The following is a 16,408-nucleotide window of genomic DNA, read 5'->3' on the forward strand; positions in this document are numbered from 1 at the left end:
TAGGATAGGATAAAGTAATCCTTCTAACCCCCCCCCCCCCCCCCCCTAAAAGATTTAGATGCACTATTGTAAAGTGGTTGTTCCACTGGATATCATAAGGTGAATGCACCAATTTGTAAGTCGCTCTGGATAAGAGCGTCTGCTAAATGACTTAAATGTAAATGTAATAAACCTGGTACCTACAGGAAATACTGTACATGTGCACATACAACAGAACATACAGTACTTGTGACAGATAATAAGGAAATGCTCCACAGTCCATGGGGATTCCAAACCCAGTAGTAGACAGTTGAAAAAACAAGTGGTAATCAAACCTTGTACAGTCACGCACAAAATACTCTAAACATTTCAGTAATTGAAATGATTTAGTTTCCAAAGGTTAAATCATACGAAATTACTACATTTTCTATACTCCTCCTTTACACAAAATGTCACCCTAAGGAAAGTGTATCGTATGTATAGTAACAGTGCTTGAGCCTTTCTAACTCTCTCTAGTCTAGATGTTTTGGATTTGGATTGGGCTGCATCATTTGGTTTGAATCAAGTGGATCTTGATTTCTGGTGAATCAGTTGGTCCTCATATTATGTGCTTCTTGGTTTTAGAATGCACACTTTCAGAAAGATCCTTCGACCTGCTGGGTTGATCCCAAAAAACAAGTCCATCCGAGTCTTTACAGTGTCCTTACGTCCTTGTGCGGTGATGGTAGATTCTACTCAGGCCTAAAACAGGTATAGGACAACCTACTCAGTAGCCTGCTGTAGGAGACCAAAGGATTGTTTGTCATGAGATATTTGTTTGTCATTAAAACATAAGGCCATACATAAGACAAACACTGGACAGAAGTGTGTCAAGATCATACAGTAGATTACACATACTCTGACAGTTGTGAAAGCATTAGAAGCTGATTGGCTACACACAGAGAGTTGCGACTGAAGAACAGTAGTGATTAAAGGTGATTCTGTTTACAGCTGATTGTATTTCATATAAGTATAACCTTCTTGGACCATGACAATCGTCACTTGCTCTCTATCGTCTGTATTGTACAATATTGTGAGAGTACCACATCCACACATCATGCATACAGCAACGCCTTCAGACAGCCTCCCCAGGGGGGTTTCAGGAGAGGAACTTTTCAACCAACTCCAGCAGTTCATTGGAGCAGTTTAAGCTCTGCGGGCCCAGTAGCATGTTCTCCTCACGGGTCTGTGCTCCATGCTCCTCCCCCTTATAGTGCCCTGTCGTCTCTGACGAGGGGCTAATGATGTGTGGAACTGCAGAGTCTCTGTGTTTGTTGTTGTTCAGGGTGCTGGCGGACCTGGGGGGTGAGGAGGCGCGGGGGAGGGGGGGGGGGGGGGGGGGCTCCTCCACCTCCTCCTGAGCTGACTGGCGGGGCTCTCTCCTGGGTCTTCTCCTCCTCCTGCCACCCCTCCCCAGCCTCCTCCCTGGTCACAGATTCAGACACCAGGTCGTGGTCACAGCTGCTCAGTGAGCCCCTCTCGGGGACGGCAGCCTGACGGAGACAAACACTATTAGAGCACCAAATAAATGGGCAGTGAATGACATTTTTACCATCGTCATCACTTTTAATTAGCTAATATTTAGAAAGGTTCTAACCACCAACTCACTCCTGGCAAGAGAGGGCACGTTAAGAGGGCACGACAACACCTTTTCCCCCTCAGGAGACTGAAAAGATTTGTCATGGGTCCTCGGATCCTCAAAAAGTTCTACAGCTGCACCATCAAGAGCATTCTGACCTGTTGCATCACCGCCTGGTATGGCAACTGCTCGGCATCTGACCGTAAGGCACTACAGATGGTAGTGTGTACGGCACTGTACATCACTTGGGCCAAGCTTCCTGCCACCTAGGACCTATATACTAGGCGGTGCCAGAGGAAGGCCCAAAAACTTGTCAGAGACTCCAGTCAATCAAGTCATAGACTGTTTTCTCTGCTACCACACGACAAGTGGTACCGGAGCGCCAAGTCTAGGACCAAAAAGCTCCTTAACAGGTTCTACCCCCAAGCCATAAGAATGCTGAACAATTAATTAAATGGCCACCGAACTATTTACATTGACACCCCCCTCCTCCATTTGTTTTGTACACTGCTGCTACTCTCTGTTTATTATCTATGCATAGTCACTTCACCCCTACCTACATGCACAAATTACCTCAACTAACCTGTACCCCCGCACATTGACTCAGTACCTGTACCCCCTGTATATAACCTGGTTATTGTAATCTTATTGTGTTACTTTTTATAATTTTTTACTTTAGTTTATTTGCAAAATATTTTCTTAACTCTTTCTTGAACTGCACTGTTGGTTAAGGGCTTGTAAGTAAGCATTTCATGGTAAGGTCTACACTTGTTGTATTCGGGGCATGTGACAAATAAAGTTTGATTTGATTTGAATTGAACACGTATCTTACCTTTTTCTGCCTGCTGCTGGGCTGACTGTCTGCACTCCTTCACTCTCAGAGCTCCAGAGGAGTGGCTGATTCTCAGAGTCTGGTTCTGCTGGTCGAAGGGGTCCAGCTCCACGTCGCTCCACACCTGCTGTGAAAGTTACACACAACACAGGTCCAAGTCAGCCAGGTCCAAGTCAGCCAAGTCATCCAGGTCCAAGTCAGCCAAGTCATCCAGGTCCAAGTCAGCCAAGTCAGCCAGGTCCAAGTCAGCCAAGTCATCCAGGTCCAAGTCAGCCAGGTCCAAGTCAGCCAGGTCCAAGTCAGCCAAGTCATCCAGGTCCAAGTCAGCCAAGTCAGCCAGGTCCAAGTCAGCCAAGTCAGCCAGGTCCAAGTCAGCCAGGTCCAAGTCAGCCAAGTCAGCCAGGTCCAAGTCAGCCAGGTCCAAGTCAGCCAGGTCCAAGTCAGCCAGGTCCAAGTCAGCCAAGTCAGCCAGGTCCAAGTCAGCCAGGTCCAAGTCAGCCAGGTCCAAGTCAGCCAGGTCCAAGTCAGCCAAGTCATCCAGGTCCAAGTCAGCCAAGTCAGCCAGGTCCAAGTCAGCCAAGTCATCCAGGTCCAAGTCAGCTCCTGGTCAGTATATGTAATGTAGCTGTACATTCAGTTTCAAGAAAGTATGCCTAGATCACTGAAAACTCGAAAATTGGAAGGGGATTATTGGGTAAATCCTTTGTGTTTGGACACAACTGTAGGAGGTCCAGGATATGGACATCCTACTGTTTAGTTGTGTTTGTGTGGACTAAGCACTTGCAGAAGGTCTAAAATGGAACCGGCAGCCATAAAAGTGCTGAGCCTGCCCATGGCACGTGGGCCCTGCTACCCCTCCCTAGACCAGTAGACACTGGGCACACAGCTCTGAAAGGGCTCAGAGGTAATGTGAAGGGACACCTATTTCCCCTACAGATCTCTCCCCATGGGCCTCCCACATCAAACACACAGAACCTCGATAGAGAGATCATCAGACCAACAGCTCCTGGTGTGCTGCTGTGTGTTAGCCAGTTATTCACTCAGCAGCTGAGCTCTAATCCAGCATGTACACATAGCAAAGTTATTGCTGTGTGCTTGGACGCCTGTGTGTGACAGCCAGTTAGCAAAGAGCCCTGGGATGTGTCAGGGAGTTTGTGTCTCAGCCCCAGAAGTTTTTTTTGACTTTGTCCTCACTCAGCAGCTGATCTCCAATCCAGCGTGTAAACACATAGTGAAGTTATTGTGTGTTATGCCCATAGGGGCACAGGGGCACGTGTCCCCTCAGATTTGTCCTTTTATTTTTTAACAATAAATAAATAAATAAATTGTTTGTTTTTTCTCTGTAATAGTACTAGCCACTTAGCAACTTTGTCTTTAGCTAGCCCAGATAGGTTCCCAATCTCCCAATCTCATAACTAGCTACCAAAAGGCCATTTCAGGCTATCAATCAAGTTAGAGTAGCTAGCTTGTCTAACTATCTTAGCTGGCATGCCTGCTGGCAAGGTTGGTAAACTTGAGAAAAGCAAGCAACAACTTAATGTCCTGAATAAGACTCACATGTCCTTCAATCTTTTACCGAGATTTTAGCAGAGATGCACAGAAGCATATTTATTTTATTTTTAAAAGAACCACCAGTCAGGAGGATACAAACAGGTCAAGAGGTATGCTTAGATATTCAGAAAAAAACAAATATATTTTTGACATAGAATTTAACGTAATGATTATGGCTCTAGATTGCATGGAAAATCTGTTTCAGGTATAAAACAAAGCAACATTCTTCAACTTACAGACAAGGGGCCTAGCCCCACTCGCCAGCCATCCTCACATATTTTGTGCCCCCTTATATTTGGGGGTGCATGACGCAACTGGTTATACCAACGATGCATAACACAAAGTCTTAAACAGATTTGGAGATCAGACTTAAATACTGCGACAACATATGGTATATGTCTTGTGATATTGTTAAAAAAGTTATATACAGTATACACAGTACCAGTCAAAAGTTTGGACACACCTACTCATTCAAGACTTTTCTACATTGTAGAATAATAGTGAAGACATCAAAACTATGACATGACACACATGGAATCATGTAGTAACCAAAAAAGTGTTAAACAAATCAACATATATTTTATGTTTGAGATTCTTCAAAGTAGCCACCCTTTGCCTTGATGACAGCCTTGCACACTCTTGGCATTCTCTCAACCAGCTTCATGAGAAATGCTTTTCCAACAGTCTTGAAGGAGTTCCCACATATGCTGAGCACTTGTTGGCTGCTTTTCCTTCACTCTGCGGTCCAACTCATCCCAAACCATTTCAATTGGGTAGGTCAAGTGATTGTGGAGACCATATAATTTGATGCAGTACTCCATCACCCTCCTTCTTGGTCAAATAGCCCTTACACAGCCTGGAGGTGTGTTGGTTCATTGTCCTGTTGAAAAACAAATGATAGTCCAACTAAGCACAAACCAGATGGGATGGCGTATCGCTGCAGAATGCTGTGGTAGCCATGCTGGTTAAGTGTGCCTTGAATTCTAAATAAATCACAAACAGTGTTACCAGCAAAGCACCCACGCACCATCATACCTCCTCCTCCATGCTTCACGGTGGGAACTATACATAAGGAGATCATCCATTCACCTACTCTGCGTCTCACAAAGACACGATGGTTGGTACCAAAAATCAAAGATTTGCACTCATCAAACTAAAGGACAGATTTTCACCGGTCTAATGTTTCTTGGCCCAAGCAAGTCTCTTCTTCTTATTGGTGTCCTTTAGTAGTGGTTTCTTTGCTGCAAACTGACCATGAAGGCCTGATTCACACAATCTCCTCTGAAAAGTTTATGTTGAGATGTGTCTGTTCTCCTCTGAACTCTGTGAAGCATTTATTTGGGCTGCAATCTGAGGTGCAGTTAACTCTAATGAACGTATCCTCTGCAGCAGAAGTCACTCTGGGTCTTCTATTCCTGTGGCGGTCCTCATGAGAGCCAGTTTCATCATCATGCTTGATGGTTTTTGCGACTGCACTTGAGGAACCCTTTAAAGTTCTTGAAACGTTCCATATTGACTGACCTTCATGTCTTATAGTAATGATGGACTGTCATTTCTCCTTGCTTATTTAAGCTGTTCTTGCCATAATATGGACTTGGTCTTTTACCAAATAGGGCTATCTTCTGTATACCACCCATACATTGTCACAACACAACTGATTGGCTCAAACACATTAAGAGGGAAAGAAAATCCACAAATTAACTTTTAACATGGCAACCCAGTTAATTGAAATGCATTCCAGGTGATTACCTCATGAAGCTGGTTGAGAGAATGCCAAGAGTGTGCAAAGCTGTCATCAAGTCAAAGGGTGGCTACTTTGAAGAATCTCAAATCTCAAATATATTTTTGGTTACTACATGATTCCATATGTGTTATTTCATATTTTAGTTTTGATGTCTTCACTCTTATTCTACAATGTATAAAATAGTTGTGGTGTGTCCAAACTTTTGACTGGTACTGTAAGCACAACAACTCACTGTGTCTCTGGTGGACATGGAGGACACTTTATGGAACTTGGTCTTGGAGGTGGAGGACTGTCTGCTGAGCATAGGGTCCCTGAAGGAGGACTCGCTGTTGGACATAGAGATACAGCCATTCCTGTGGGGTTGGGCCAGGAAGTGCAGACAGGGAACCTTCTCTGCCAGAGTGTCTCTGTATGGGAGAGTCAACAAAGGAGAAAGGAAAGGGGAAGGAATAATAGAATGTCAAGCATGCAGTACACCAAACCCTCCCCACTGTCATCATCACCTAAGTCAGTTGTAAGTTAACAAGTCAGTTGTTACAAGAGTCTCATCTGGATGGCCAAGCCCAATCACACCAAAGGAGCCCTGGGGGCAACTTGCCAAAATAAACCTTAGGTTATGACAGGTTAGGACAGTACATAACTAGGGGAGAATCTCAACTGCGTACTCCTTGCATCCTCTCTTCTCGCCTCCTTCTCAAACCCATTGTATGAGAAAGCTAGAGGTCCCTCCCCTCTGACCTTCTACCTCCAAATCGTTTTGTGAAGGAGGCGAGATGAGAGATGAAAAGACGCGAGGATTATGCAACTGAGATTCTTCCAAGATGTTTTGAGTTGTGCCCTAGTGGAGGGAGACACTGAGATGACTGTACTCACCTGTACTTAGAGTGGATGATGGCATAGATGAAAGGGTTATAGATGGCTGAGGCTTTGGCAATGACAGCAGGGACGGCCTTGGAGTAGGGGCTGAGGGCACGTCCATAGCTGAAAGGAGAGAGAACATGAATAGGACACTACAAGCCTCACAGGTATGTCAAGTTATCTGAACCCTTCAGGTTTTACTGACACATGGCAGTATTCCATTCTGCTCTGTTTCCACCCTCTAACAATACGATTGGAGTCTTAACTGTATGTGTGTGTACAGTATGTCTGTGGATGGTCAGTCATGCGTTGGTCAGTCCCTGCCCGTCTGTGCCTTGGTCACTCTGTTTGCACTGCCTGCCTAGGTAGCTCCTGTGCAGCCTATTTGTATGGCTCGGCAGTGGCCCAAAATTGTCGCGAAGTGAGCATGAGGAATCATATGCTTAATAATCCCTTTCTCTCCGACAGACTACACTTCATCTCTTCACATCCACTCTCCTGGAGGTGTGAGCAAGGCCTTAACAGTGTACTCATGACCAAGCTGCTGCAGTACGTACAGGACGCTGCCAATAGACAACTCTCAAAACCATCTGTTTCAAACAGTCTCTGTTTGAAACAACGTTTTCGAAACTCCCAAAACAGTCTGTCTCAGACTCTCACCTCTTCGACAGACGTGCCTGATATTCGGAACCAATCCCAGCCTTACTCTGAGGATTTGGAGTGAGTTTCGTAGAGAATGTATCACCGATTCTTCTGCATTACCCTAAAGTTCTGCAGTACAAAAATTCTCAGCTTCATATCTGAATCAACACAGTCAGATAAAACCCCTATTCATGCCTCCTGATCATTCATACCCAGATCACATGCCCTCGAACTATAATCATTGCCTAAGTGTCTCAACAAGTACACTACATGGCCAAAAGTATATGGTCACCCTTTCAAATTAGTGGATTCGGCTATTTCAGCCACACACGTTGCTGGCAGGTGTATAAAATCGAGCACACAGCCATTCAATCTCCATAGACAAACACTGGCAGTAGAATGGCCCGTACTGAAGAGCTCAGTGACTTTCAAAAAGACAGTTCATCAAATGTCTGCCCTGCTAGAGCTGCCCCGGTCAACTGTAAGTGCTGTTATTGTGAAGTGGAAATGTCTAGGAGTAACAACGGCTCAGACGCGAAGTGGTAGGCCACACAAGCTCACGGAACAGGTCCGGCAAGTGCTGAAGCGCGTAACTCGTAAAAATCATCTGTCCTCTGTTGCAACACTCACTACCAAGTTCCAAACTGCCTCTGGAAGCAACGTCAGCACAATAACTGTTCATGAAATGGGTTTCCATGGCCGAGCAGCTACACACATGCCTAAGATCACCATGCGAAATACAAAGCGTTGGCTGGAGTGGTGTAAAGCTCACTGCCATTGGACTCTGGAGCAGTAGAAATGCGTTCTCTGGAGTGATGAATTACGCTTCACCATCTGGCTGTCCGATGGACGAATCTGAGTTTTGCAGATGCCAGGAGAACGCTACCTGCCCGAATGCATAGTGCCAACTGTAAAGTTTGGTGGAGTAGGAATAATGGTCTGGGGCTGTTTTTCATGATTAGGGCTAGGCAAATTATTTCCAGTGAAGGGAAATCTTATTGCTACAGAATAAAATGACATTCTAGACGACTCTGTGCTTCCAACTTTGTGGCAACAGTTTGGGGAAGGCCCTGAACAAAGCAAGGTCCAAACAGAAATGGTTTGTTGAGATCGGTGTGGAAGAACTTGACTGGACTCCACAGAGCCCCATCGAACACCTTTGGGATTAATTGGAGCGCTGACTGCGAGCCAAGCCTAATCGCCCAACATCAGTTCCCAATCTCACTAATGCTCTTGTGGCTGAATGGAAGCAAGTCTCGCAGCAATGTTCCAACATCTAATGGAAAGTCTTCCCAGAAGAGTGGAGGCTGTTATAGCAGCGAAGGGGGGGACCAACTCCATATTAATGCCCATGACTTTGGAATGAGATGTTCAACGAGAAGGCGTCAACATACTTTTGGCCATGTAGTGTAGATCTTTGCGCGTAATTCATAACGTTTTTCAGAGTACGAGTGCTGATCAAGGATCAGTTCCCCCATGTCCATGTAATCTTATTCAACATGCTCTAAAAACAGGATAAACTTATCCTAGTTCAGCAATTCTACTGAAACGCTTTAAGAATATGGGAACTGAACCCCACTCCATAGTTACCCAGCCCAGGCGATGAGGGTGACGCAGGCGTAGGGAGACCAGGACATCACATAGACGATGATGACCACAAAGGCGATCTTGGCCAGCTTCCACTCTGTCTTGATGGACTGCTGCTGGATGAGGGTGGACTTCCTCACCTGACTGCCCAGTTTCTCCATGTCTCTGTGGGAGATGGAGAGAATGTCAGAGGAAGACAGACAGCCAGAGGACCCCATCATCTGGATGTGTGTTTGATTGTGTGTGTGTGCATATGAGTGTGTGTGTGCGCGTGTGTGTATGTGTGTGTGTGTGTGTGTACCACTCAAAAGTTTGGACACACCTACTCATTCAAGGTTTTTCTTTATTTTACTATTTTCTACATTGTAGAATAATAGTAAGACATCAAAACTATGAAATAACACATTGAATCATGTAGTAAGCAAAAAAGTGTTAAACAAATGCAAATACATTTTATATTTGAGATTCTTCAAAGTAACCACCCTTTGCCTTGATGACAGCTTTGCACACTCTTGGCATTCTCTCAACACTAATCATTTGAAGTACTACTTAAGTCGTTTTTTGGGGTATCTGTACTTTACTTTACTATTTTACTTCACTACATTCCTGAAGAAAATAATGAAGAAAATAATGAACTTTTTACTCCATACATTTACTTTTGATACTTAAATTTATAACCAAATACTTTTAGACTTTTACTTAAGTAGTGTTTTACTGGGTGAGTCATTTTCTATTAACCTCTACAGCAGGTATTCCCAAACTGTAGTACGCGCAATGCTGTCGTTTTTTTTTTAAATCTTCACATTTTCAAACAGTACATTTATATTTTCCAAAATATACATTTGCATGAGTTTTTTTCTCTCGCCTGAGTAGCCTCGTTTCACTGCCCAAAATAAAATGAAACCATCTAGTGTTCAGGGAAATAACAACACAATGTCAAATACAGGTAGCCTAGTCAAATAATTAACATCCAATCACATTAACTGTTACTCTCTTGTGGGAAACCTTCACGCTTGTGCAGACATTTAGAAACGAAACATGACAAATTGAAAAATAAGCCACGGGAGTTGTTGGATCGAGAATAAAAATGACTTTTGAGTTGTAAGACATGTATTAAAGCAACAGATACCATGAATACAAAGGGTCCAGAAGCGTCTTATATGGTAAGCTACCGAGTGGCTAGGACAGGCAAGCCCAATTTTTTAAACATTTTTTTATTTATTAAACCTTTATTTAACCAGGTAGACCATTTGAGAACAAGTTCTCATTTACAACTGCGACCTGGCTAAGATAAAGCATAGCAGTGCGACACAAACAACAACACATGGAATAAACAAACGTACAGTCAATAACACAATAGAAAAAAATCTACAGTATATACAATGTGTGCAAATGAGGTAAGATTAGGGAGGTAAGGCAATAAATAGGCCATAGTGGCAAAGTAATTACAATTTAGCAATTAAACACTGGAGTGATAGACGTGCAGAAGATGAATGCGCAAGTAGAGATACTGGGGTGCAAAGGAGCAAAAAAAAAAAAAACAATATGGGGATGAGGTAGTTGGATGGGCTATTTACAGATGGGCTATGTACAGGTGCAATGATCTGTGAGCTGTTCTGACAGCTGATGCTTAAAGTTAGCGATCCTCGACTTCATCTACAAAATAGCTTCCAACACTCTACTCAGCAAACTGGATGCAGTCTATCACAGTGCCATTCGTTTTGTTACCAAAGCCCCTTATACCACCCACCACTGCGAGCTGCATGCTCTCGTCGGCTGGTCCTCGCTACAGACCCACTGGCCCCAGGTCATCTATAAGTCTATGATAGGTAAAGCTCCGACTTATCTCAGCTCACTGGTCACGATAACAACACCCACCCGTAGCACGCGCTCCAGCAGGTATATCCCACTGGTCATCCCCAAAGCCAACACCTCATTGGCCGCCTTTCCTTCCAGTTCTCTGCTGCCAGTGACTGGAACGAATTGCAAAAATCGCTGAAGCTGGAGACTTAAATTTCCCTCACTAACTTTAAACATCAGTTATCTGAGCAGCTAACCGATCGCTGCAGCTGTACATAGTCCATCTGTAAATAGCCCACCCAATCTACCTACCTCATCCCCATGTTGTTTTTATTTACTTTTCTCCTCTTTTGCACACCAGTATCTCTACCTGCACATCATCATCTGCTCATGTATCACTCCAGTGTTAATCTGCTAAATTGTAATTACTTCGCTACTATGGCCTATTTATTGCCTACCTCCTCACGCCATTTGCACACACTGTATATAGACTTTCTTTTTTTCTATTGTGTTAGTGACTGTACGCTTGTTTATTCCATGTGTAACTCTGTGCTGTTGTTTGTGTCGTACTGCTTTGCTTTATCTTGGCCAGGTCGCAGTTGTAAATGAGAACTTGTTCTCAACTAGCTTACCTGGTTTAATAAAGAGTAAGATTTTAAAAAATGAGTCTCCAGCTTCAGTGAAGCTATTGTGGAGGACTTAATTCTTCCTGCTGTCTCGGCTATGGCTGGGACAATGCTGGGAGAAAAGGCCCAAAAACTATACATACAATGCCTTCATCAAACAACACTGTTTCACAATGCATCAGTGATATGGCAGGAGATGTTTTGAAACAATTACTGCTTCGCATACAAGCCAGTGAATTCTATGCGTTACAGCTGAATGAGTCAACAGACGTGGCGGGCCTGGCACAGCTCCTGGTATAGGTCCGTTACGTTTATGGGGGGTCAATTAAGACATCCTCTTCTGCAAACCTCTGGAAACCAGGACAACATGAGAGGATATTTTTAAAGTACTGGACAGCTTTGTGACATCAAATGGACTTTGGTGGTAGAGATGTGTTGGTATCTGTACTGAAGGCACAAAAGCCATGACAGGAAGACATAGTGGAGTGGTAACGCGCATGCAAGCAGTTTCTCCCGATGCCACTTGGGTACATTGCAGCATCCACCGAGAGGCTCTTGCTGCCAAGGGAATGCCTGATAGCTTGAAAGACGTTTTGGACACTACAGTGAAAATGGTTAACTTTGTTAAAGCAATGCCCCTGAACTCTCATGTATTTTCTGCATTATGCAATGATATGGGCATTATGAAAGGATATGGACATACATAAGTGTGCTGGTTATCAAGGGACAAAGTATTAAGTATAGCTTCAAGTTTCTCACATGACTGGCCTATCTGGGTGATGTTTTTCTCCCCTGAATGATCTAAATCTAGGATTACAGGGACTCTCCGCAACTATATTCAATGTGACGGAACAAAATTGTGGCAAAGATTAAGAAATTGGAGCTCTTCTCTATCTGCATTAACAAGGACAACACATAGGTCTTTCCATCATTGTACATGTTTTGTGTGCAAATGAACTCAAGCTTACGGACAATGTCAAATGTGATATAGCGAAGCACCTGAGTGAGCTTGGTGCGCAATTACACAGGTGATTTCCCGAAACAGACAACACTAACAACTGGATTTGTTATCCCTTTTATGCCCTGTCTCCGGTCCACTTACCGATGTCTGAACAAGAGAGCCTCATCGAAATTGCAACAAGCGGTTCTGTGAAATTCTTATTTAATCAGAAGTCACTGCCAGATTTCTGTATAGGGCTGCGCTCAGAGTTTCTTGCCTTGGCAAATTGCGCTGTTAAGACACTGATACCCTTTGCAACCACGTACCTATGCGAGAGTGGATTCTCGGCCCTCACTAGCATGAAAACTAAATACAGGCACAGACTTTGTGTGGACAATTATTTAAGACTGAGATGCTCTCCAATACAACCCAACATTGCAGAGTTATGTGCATCCTTTCAAGCAAACCCTTCTCATTAACCTGTGGTGAGTTATTCACAATTTTTTATTAATTTTATTAACAAATAAGGTTTTATATGTAACGAGCAAAATTATTAATTATTGTTATTTGTGCCTTGGTCCTATAAGAGTTTTTTGTCAATTCCTACAAGCCAGGTTGTGACAAATTCACACTCATTCTTATGTTTAATAAATCAAATGTGACTAAATGATATTAGTCACGTGCACCGAATACAACAGGTGTAGACCTTACAGTGAAATGCTTACTTACGAGTCCCTAACCACCAATGCCGTTAAAAAATACTGATAAGAATAAGAAATAAAAGTAACAAGTAATTAAGAGCAGCAGTAAATTAACTAGAGCGAGACTATATACAAGAGGGTACCGGTACAGAGTCAATGTGCGGGGGCACCGGTTAGTTGAGGTAATATGTACACGTAGGTAGAGTTATTAAAGTGACTATGCATAGATGATAATAACAGAGAGTAGCAGCAGTGTAAAAGAGGGGGGGGACAATGCAAATAGTCTGAGTAGCCATTTGATCAGATGTTCAGGAGTCTTATGGCTTGGGTGTAGAAGCTGTTTAGTTGCCTCTTGGACCTAGACTTGGCGCTTCGGTACCTCTTGCCGTGCGGGAGCAGAGAAAACAGTCTATGACTAGGGTGGCTGGAGTCTTTGACAATTTTTAGGGCCGTCCTCTGACACCGCCTGGTATAGAGGTCCTGGATGGCAGGAAGCTTGTACCCAGTGATATACTGGACCGTTTGCACTACCCTCTGTAGTGCCTTGCGGTCGGAGGCCGAGCAGTTGCCATTCCAGGCAGTGATGCAACCGGTCAGGATGCTCTCGATGGTGCAGCTGTAGAACCTTTTGTGGATCTGAGGACCCAAGCCAAATCTTTTCAGTCTCCTGAGAGGGAATAGGTTTTGTTATGCCCTCTTCACGACTGTCTTGGTGTGCTTGGACAATGTTCGTTTGTTGGTGATGTGGACACCAAGAATCTTGAAGCTCTCAACCTGCTCCACTACAGCCCCGTCAATGAGAATGGGGGCATACTCGGTCCTCTTTTTCCTGGAGTCCACAATCATCTCCTTGGTCTTGATCACGTTGAAGGAGAGGTTTTTGTCCTGGCACCACATTGCCAGGTCTCTGACCACCTCCCTATAGGCTGTCTCGTTGTTGTCGGTGATCAGGCCTACCACTGTTGTGTCATCGGCAAACTTAATGAGGGTGTTGGAGTCGTGCCTGGCCACGCAGTCATGAGTGAACAGGGAGTACAGGAGAGGACTGAGCACGCACCCCTGAGGGGTCCCTGTGTTGAAGATCAGTGTGGCGGATGTGTTGTTACCTACCCTAACCACCTGGGGGCGGCTCTTCAGGAAGTCCAGGATCCAGTTGCAGAGGGAGGTGTTTAGTCCCAGGGTCCTTAGCTTATTGATGAGCTTTGAGGGCACTATTGTGTTAAACGCTGAGCTGTAGTCAATGAATAGCATTTTCACATAGGTGTTCCTTTTGTCCAGGTGGGAAAGGGCAGTGTGGAGTGCAATAGAGATCGCATCATCTGTGGATCTTTTGGGGAGGTATGCACATTGGAGTGGGTCTAGGGTTTCCAGGATAATGGTATTGATGTGAGCCATGACCAGCCTTTCAAAGCACTCATGGCTACAGACATGAGTGCTACGGGTCGGTAGTCATTTAGGCATGTTACCTTAGTGTTCTTGGGCACAGGCACAATGTATGTCAACTTTTTTATGTATGTCAACTTTTGACCCACTGGAATTGTGATAAGTGAAATAATCTGTCTGTGAACAATTATTGGAAAAATGACTTGTGTCATGAACAAAGTAGATGTCCTAACCGACTTGCCAAAACTATAGTTTGTTATTAACAAGAAATGTGTGGAGTGGTTGAAAAACGAATTTTAATAACTCCAACCTAAGTGTATGTAAACTTCCGACTTCAACTGTATCTGATATTGGCAGAAAGCTTAAATTATTGTTAATTTAACTGCACTGTCCAATAAACATTAGCTATTACAGTGAAAGAATACCATACTATTGTTTGAGGAGACTGCACAGTTATGAACTTGAAAAGTTTTAATAAACCAATTAGGCATATTTGGGCAGTCTTGATACAACGTTTTGAACAGAAATGCAATGGTTCATTGGATCAGTCTAAAACGTTCCACATACACTGCTACCATCCAGTGGCCAAAATCTAAATTACGCCTGGGCTGGATTAATACATTATGGCCTTTCTCTTGCATTTCAAAGACTATGGTACAAAAAAATACGAAGAAGCGCATGTTTTTTTATTTGTATTATCTTTTACCAGATCTAATGTGTTATATTATACTACATTCATTTTACATTTCCATAAACTTAAAAGTGTTATACATATCCTTGCTTCAAATCCTGAGCTACAGGCAGTTAGAATTGGGTATGTCATTTTAGGCGAAAATTGAAAAAAGGGGCAGATCCTTAAGAGGTTTTTAAGGTATCTTTACTTTTACTCAAGTATGACAACTGAGTACTTTTTCCACCACTGCATGGTTGTGTGAATGTATCTGCTTACCTACTGGCAGTGCGTATGGCCAGGAACATGCAGAGGTAGCAGTAGGAGATGATGCCCAGTGGGATGAAGAACACAAAGATGCATAGCATCAGAGTGTAACTCCTATTGGCTGGTGTGGAGGTCACATAATCCCACGTACAGGAGGTCATCAGGCCCTCAGGGATATAAGAACCTGGTGAGGGACAATGGGTTAAGATTAGTGTTGGGGTTGGGGTTAGGGTTAAGGTTAGGGTCCCAGTTGGGGTTAGGGTTGGGATTAAGGTTAGGGTCCCAGTTGGGGTTAGGGTTGGGATTAAGGCTGCGGTCAGGGTAAGTGTCAGGGTTGGAGATCAAGTGTTTGAGAAAGAGAGAGGAGATTATTGTATCATTGCACCTGTAGAGAGACGAAGAAGAGTGATGGGAAAGTGAGAGCGTTGTAGAGATAAGATAAAAGGATGGTAGTCTGGTCCGAGATCTGTTTGGACTCTTGCCACCTCTATTAGTGTCATTGTCTAGCAAATGTGTGAGTGTCTAGCACATGGCATGACTATTCCCTAACACATTGGCAAGAGAGCAGAAACAGTCAGAAAACTGGCACCCAAAAGGATGGCACTAGTGGAGGGAACTCACTCCAGCCAAGGAGAGGCGCCAGGCTCCAGGACAGCGAGTAGAGCCAGACAATGACGATGACAACGGAAGTGCGGCGTTTAGAGGTCCAGTGGAGGGCCTGTAGGGGCTTGGTGATGACGATGTAGCGGTCAATGGAGATAGCCAGCAGGTTGATCATGGAGGTGATCCCAAATAAGGCCCCACAGAAGGCGTACATCTTACACCCTGTACAGAAATCATTTAGAGATCTTACAAGCTGAGTAATCTCACAGGATAGAAAAGTAGTGATGCAGAGAGATGGAATTTCCACAATTAATTTGATTTGTATTTTTTGTTCTGCATGGATAGCGTAATTCAGATCCAAATACCAAAGTAGCTGAAGCTTTCCATTAAGACAACTGATTTGATGCGGTATTTTACCCAAGTTATGGGATGAAGGTAAAAGTACCTGTTTCTCCAAAAACCCACTCCTTGTAGAGACAGTTGACAAAGAAGATAGGGGACTGTGTGATGGCCATGAGGAAGTCACTCACTGCCAGATTCATGATGAAATAGTTGGGAGGAGTCCGGAGCTTCTTGTTACTGAAATACAGATGAAATATACAGTGTT

General features: G+C 43.8%; 1 protein-coding gene across 1 annotated transcript in view; it reads right to left on the bottom strand.

Moving 5' to 3' along the window:
• Window positions 1–1,372: 1,372 nt before the first annotated feature.
• LOC129814260 (melanopsin-B-like) overlaps window positions 1,373–16,408 on the bottom strand; it is a 30,006-nt gene continuing 14,970 nt past the window's right edge. The window contains exons 3-10 of the mRNA XM_055867270.1: window positions 16,247–16,380; window positions 15,820–16,023; window positions 15,211–15,382; window positions 8,815–8,976; window positions 6,598–6,705; window positions 5,957–6,131; window positions 2,430–2,556; window positions 1,373–1,511 (exon numbers count right to left, since the gene is read on the bottom strand). Of these exons, the coding sequence (XP_055723245.1) occupies window positions 1,474–1,511; window positions 2,430–2,556; window positions 5,957–6,131; window positions 6,598–6,705; window positions 8,815–8,976; window positions 15,211–15,382; window positions 15,820–16,023; window positions 16,247–16,380 (1,120 nt within the window). The 3' untranslated portion in view covers window positions 1,373–1,473. The remainder of the gene's footprint in view (window positions 1,512–2,429; window positions 2,557–5,956; window positions 6,132–6,597; window positions 6,706–8,814; window positions 8,977–15,210; window positions 15,383–15,819; window positions 16,024–16,246; window positions 16,381–16,408) is intronic.

This window comes from Salvelinus fontinalis, chromosome 2 (genome assembly GCF_029448725.1).
Source record: "Salvelinus fontinalis isolate EN_2023a chromosome 2, ASM2944872v1, whole genome shotgun sequence".
NCBI lineage: Eukaryota > Metazoa > Chordata > Actinopteri > Salmoniformes > Salmonidae > Salvelinus > Salvelinus fontinalis.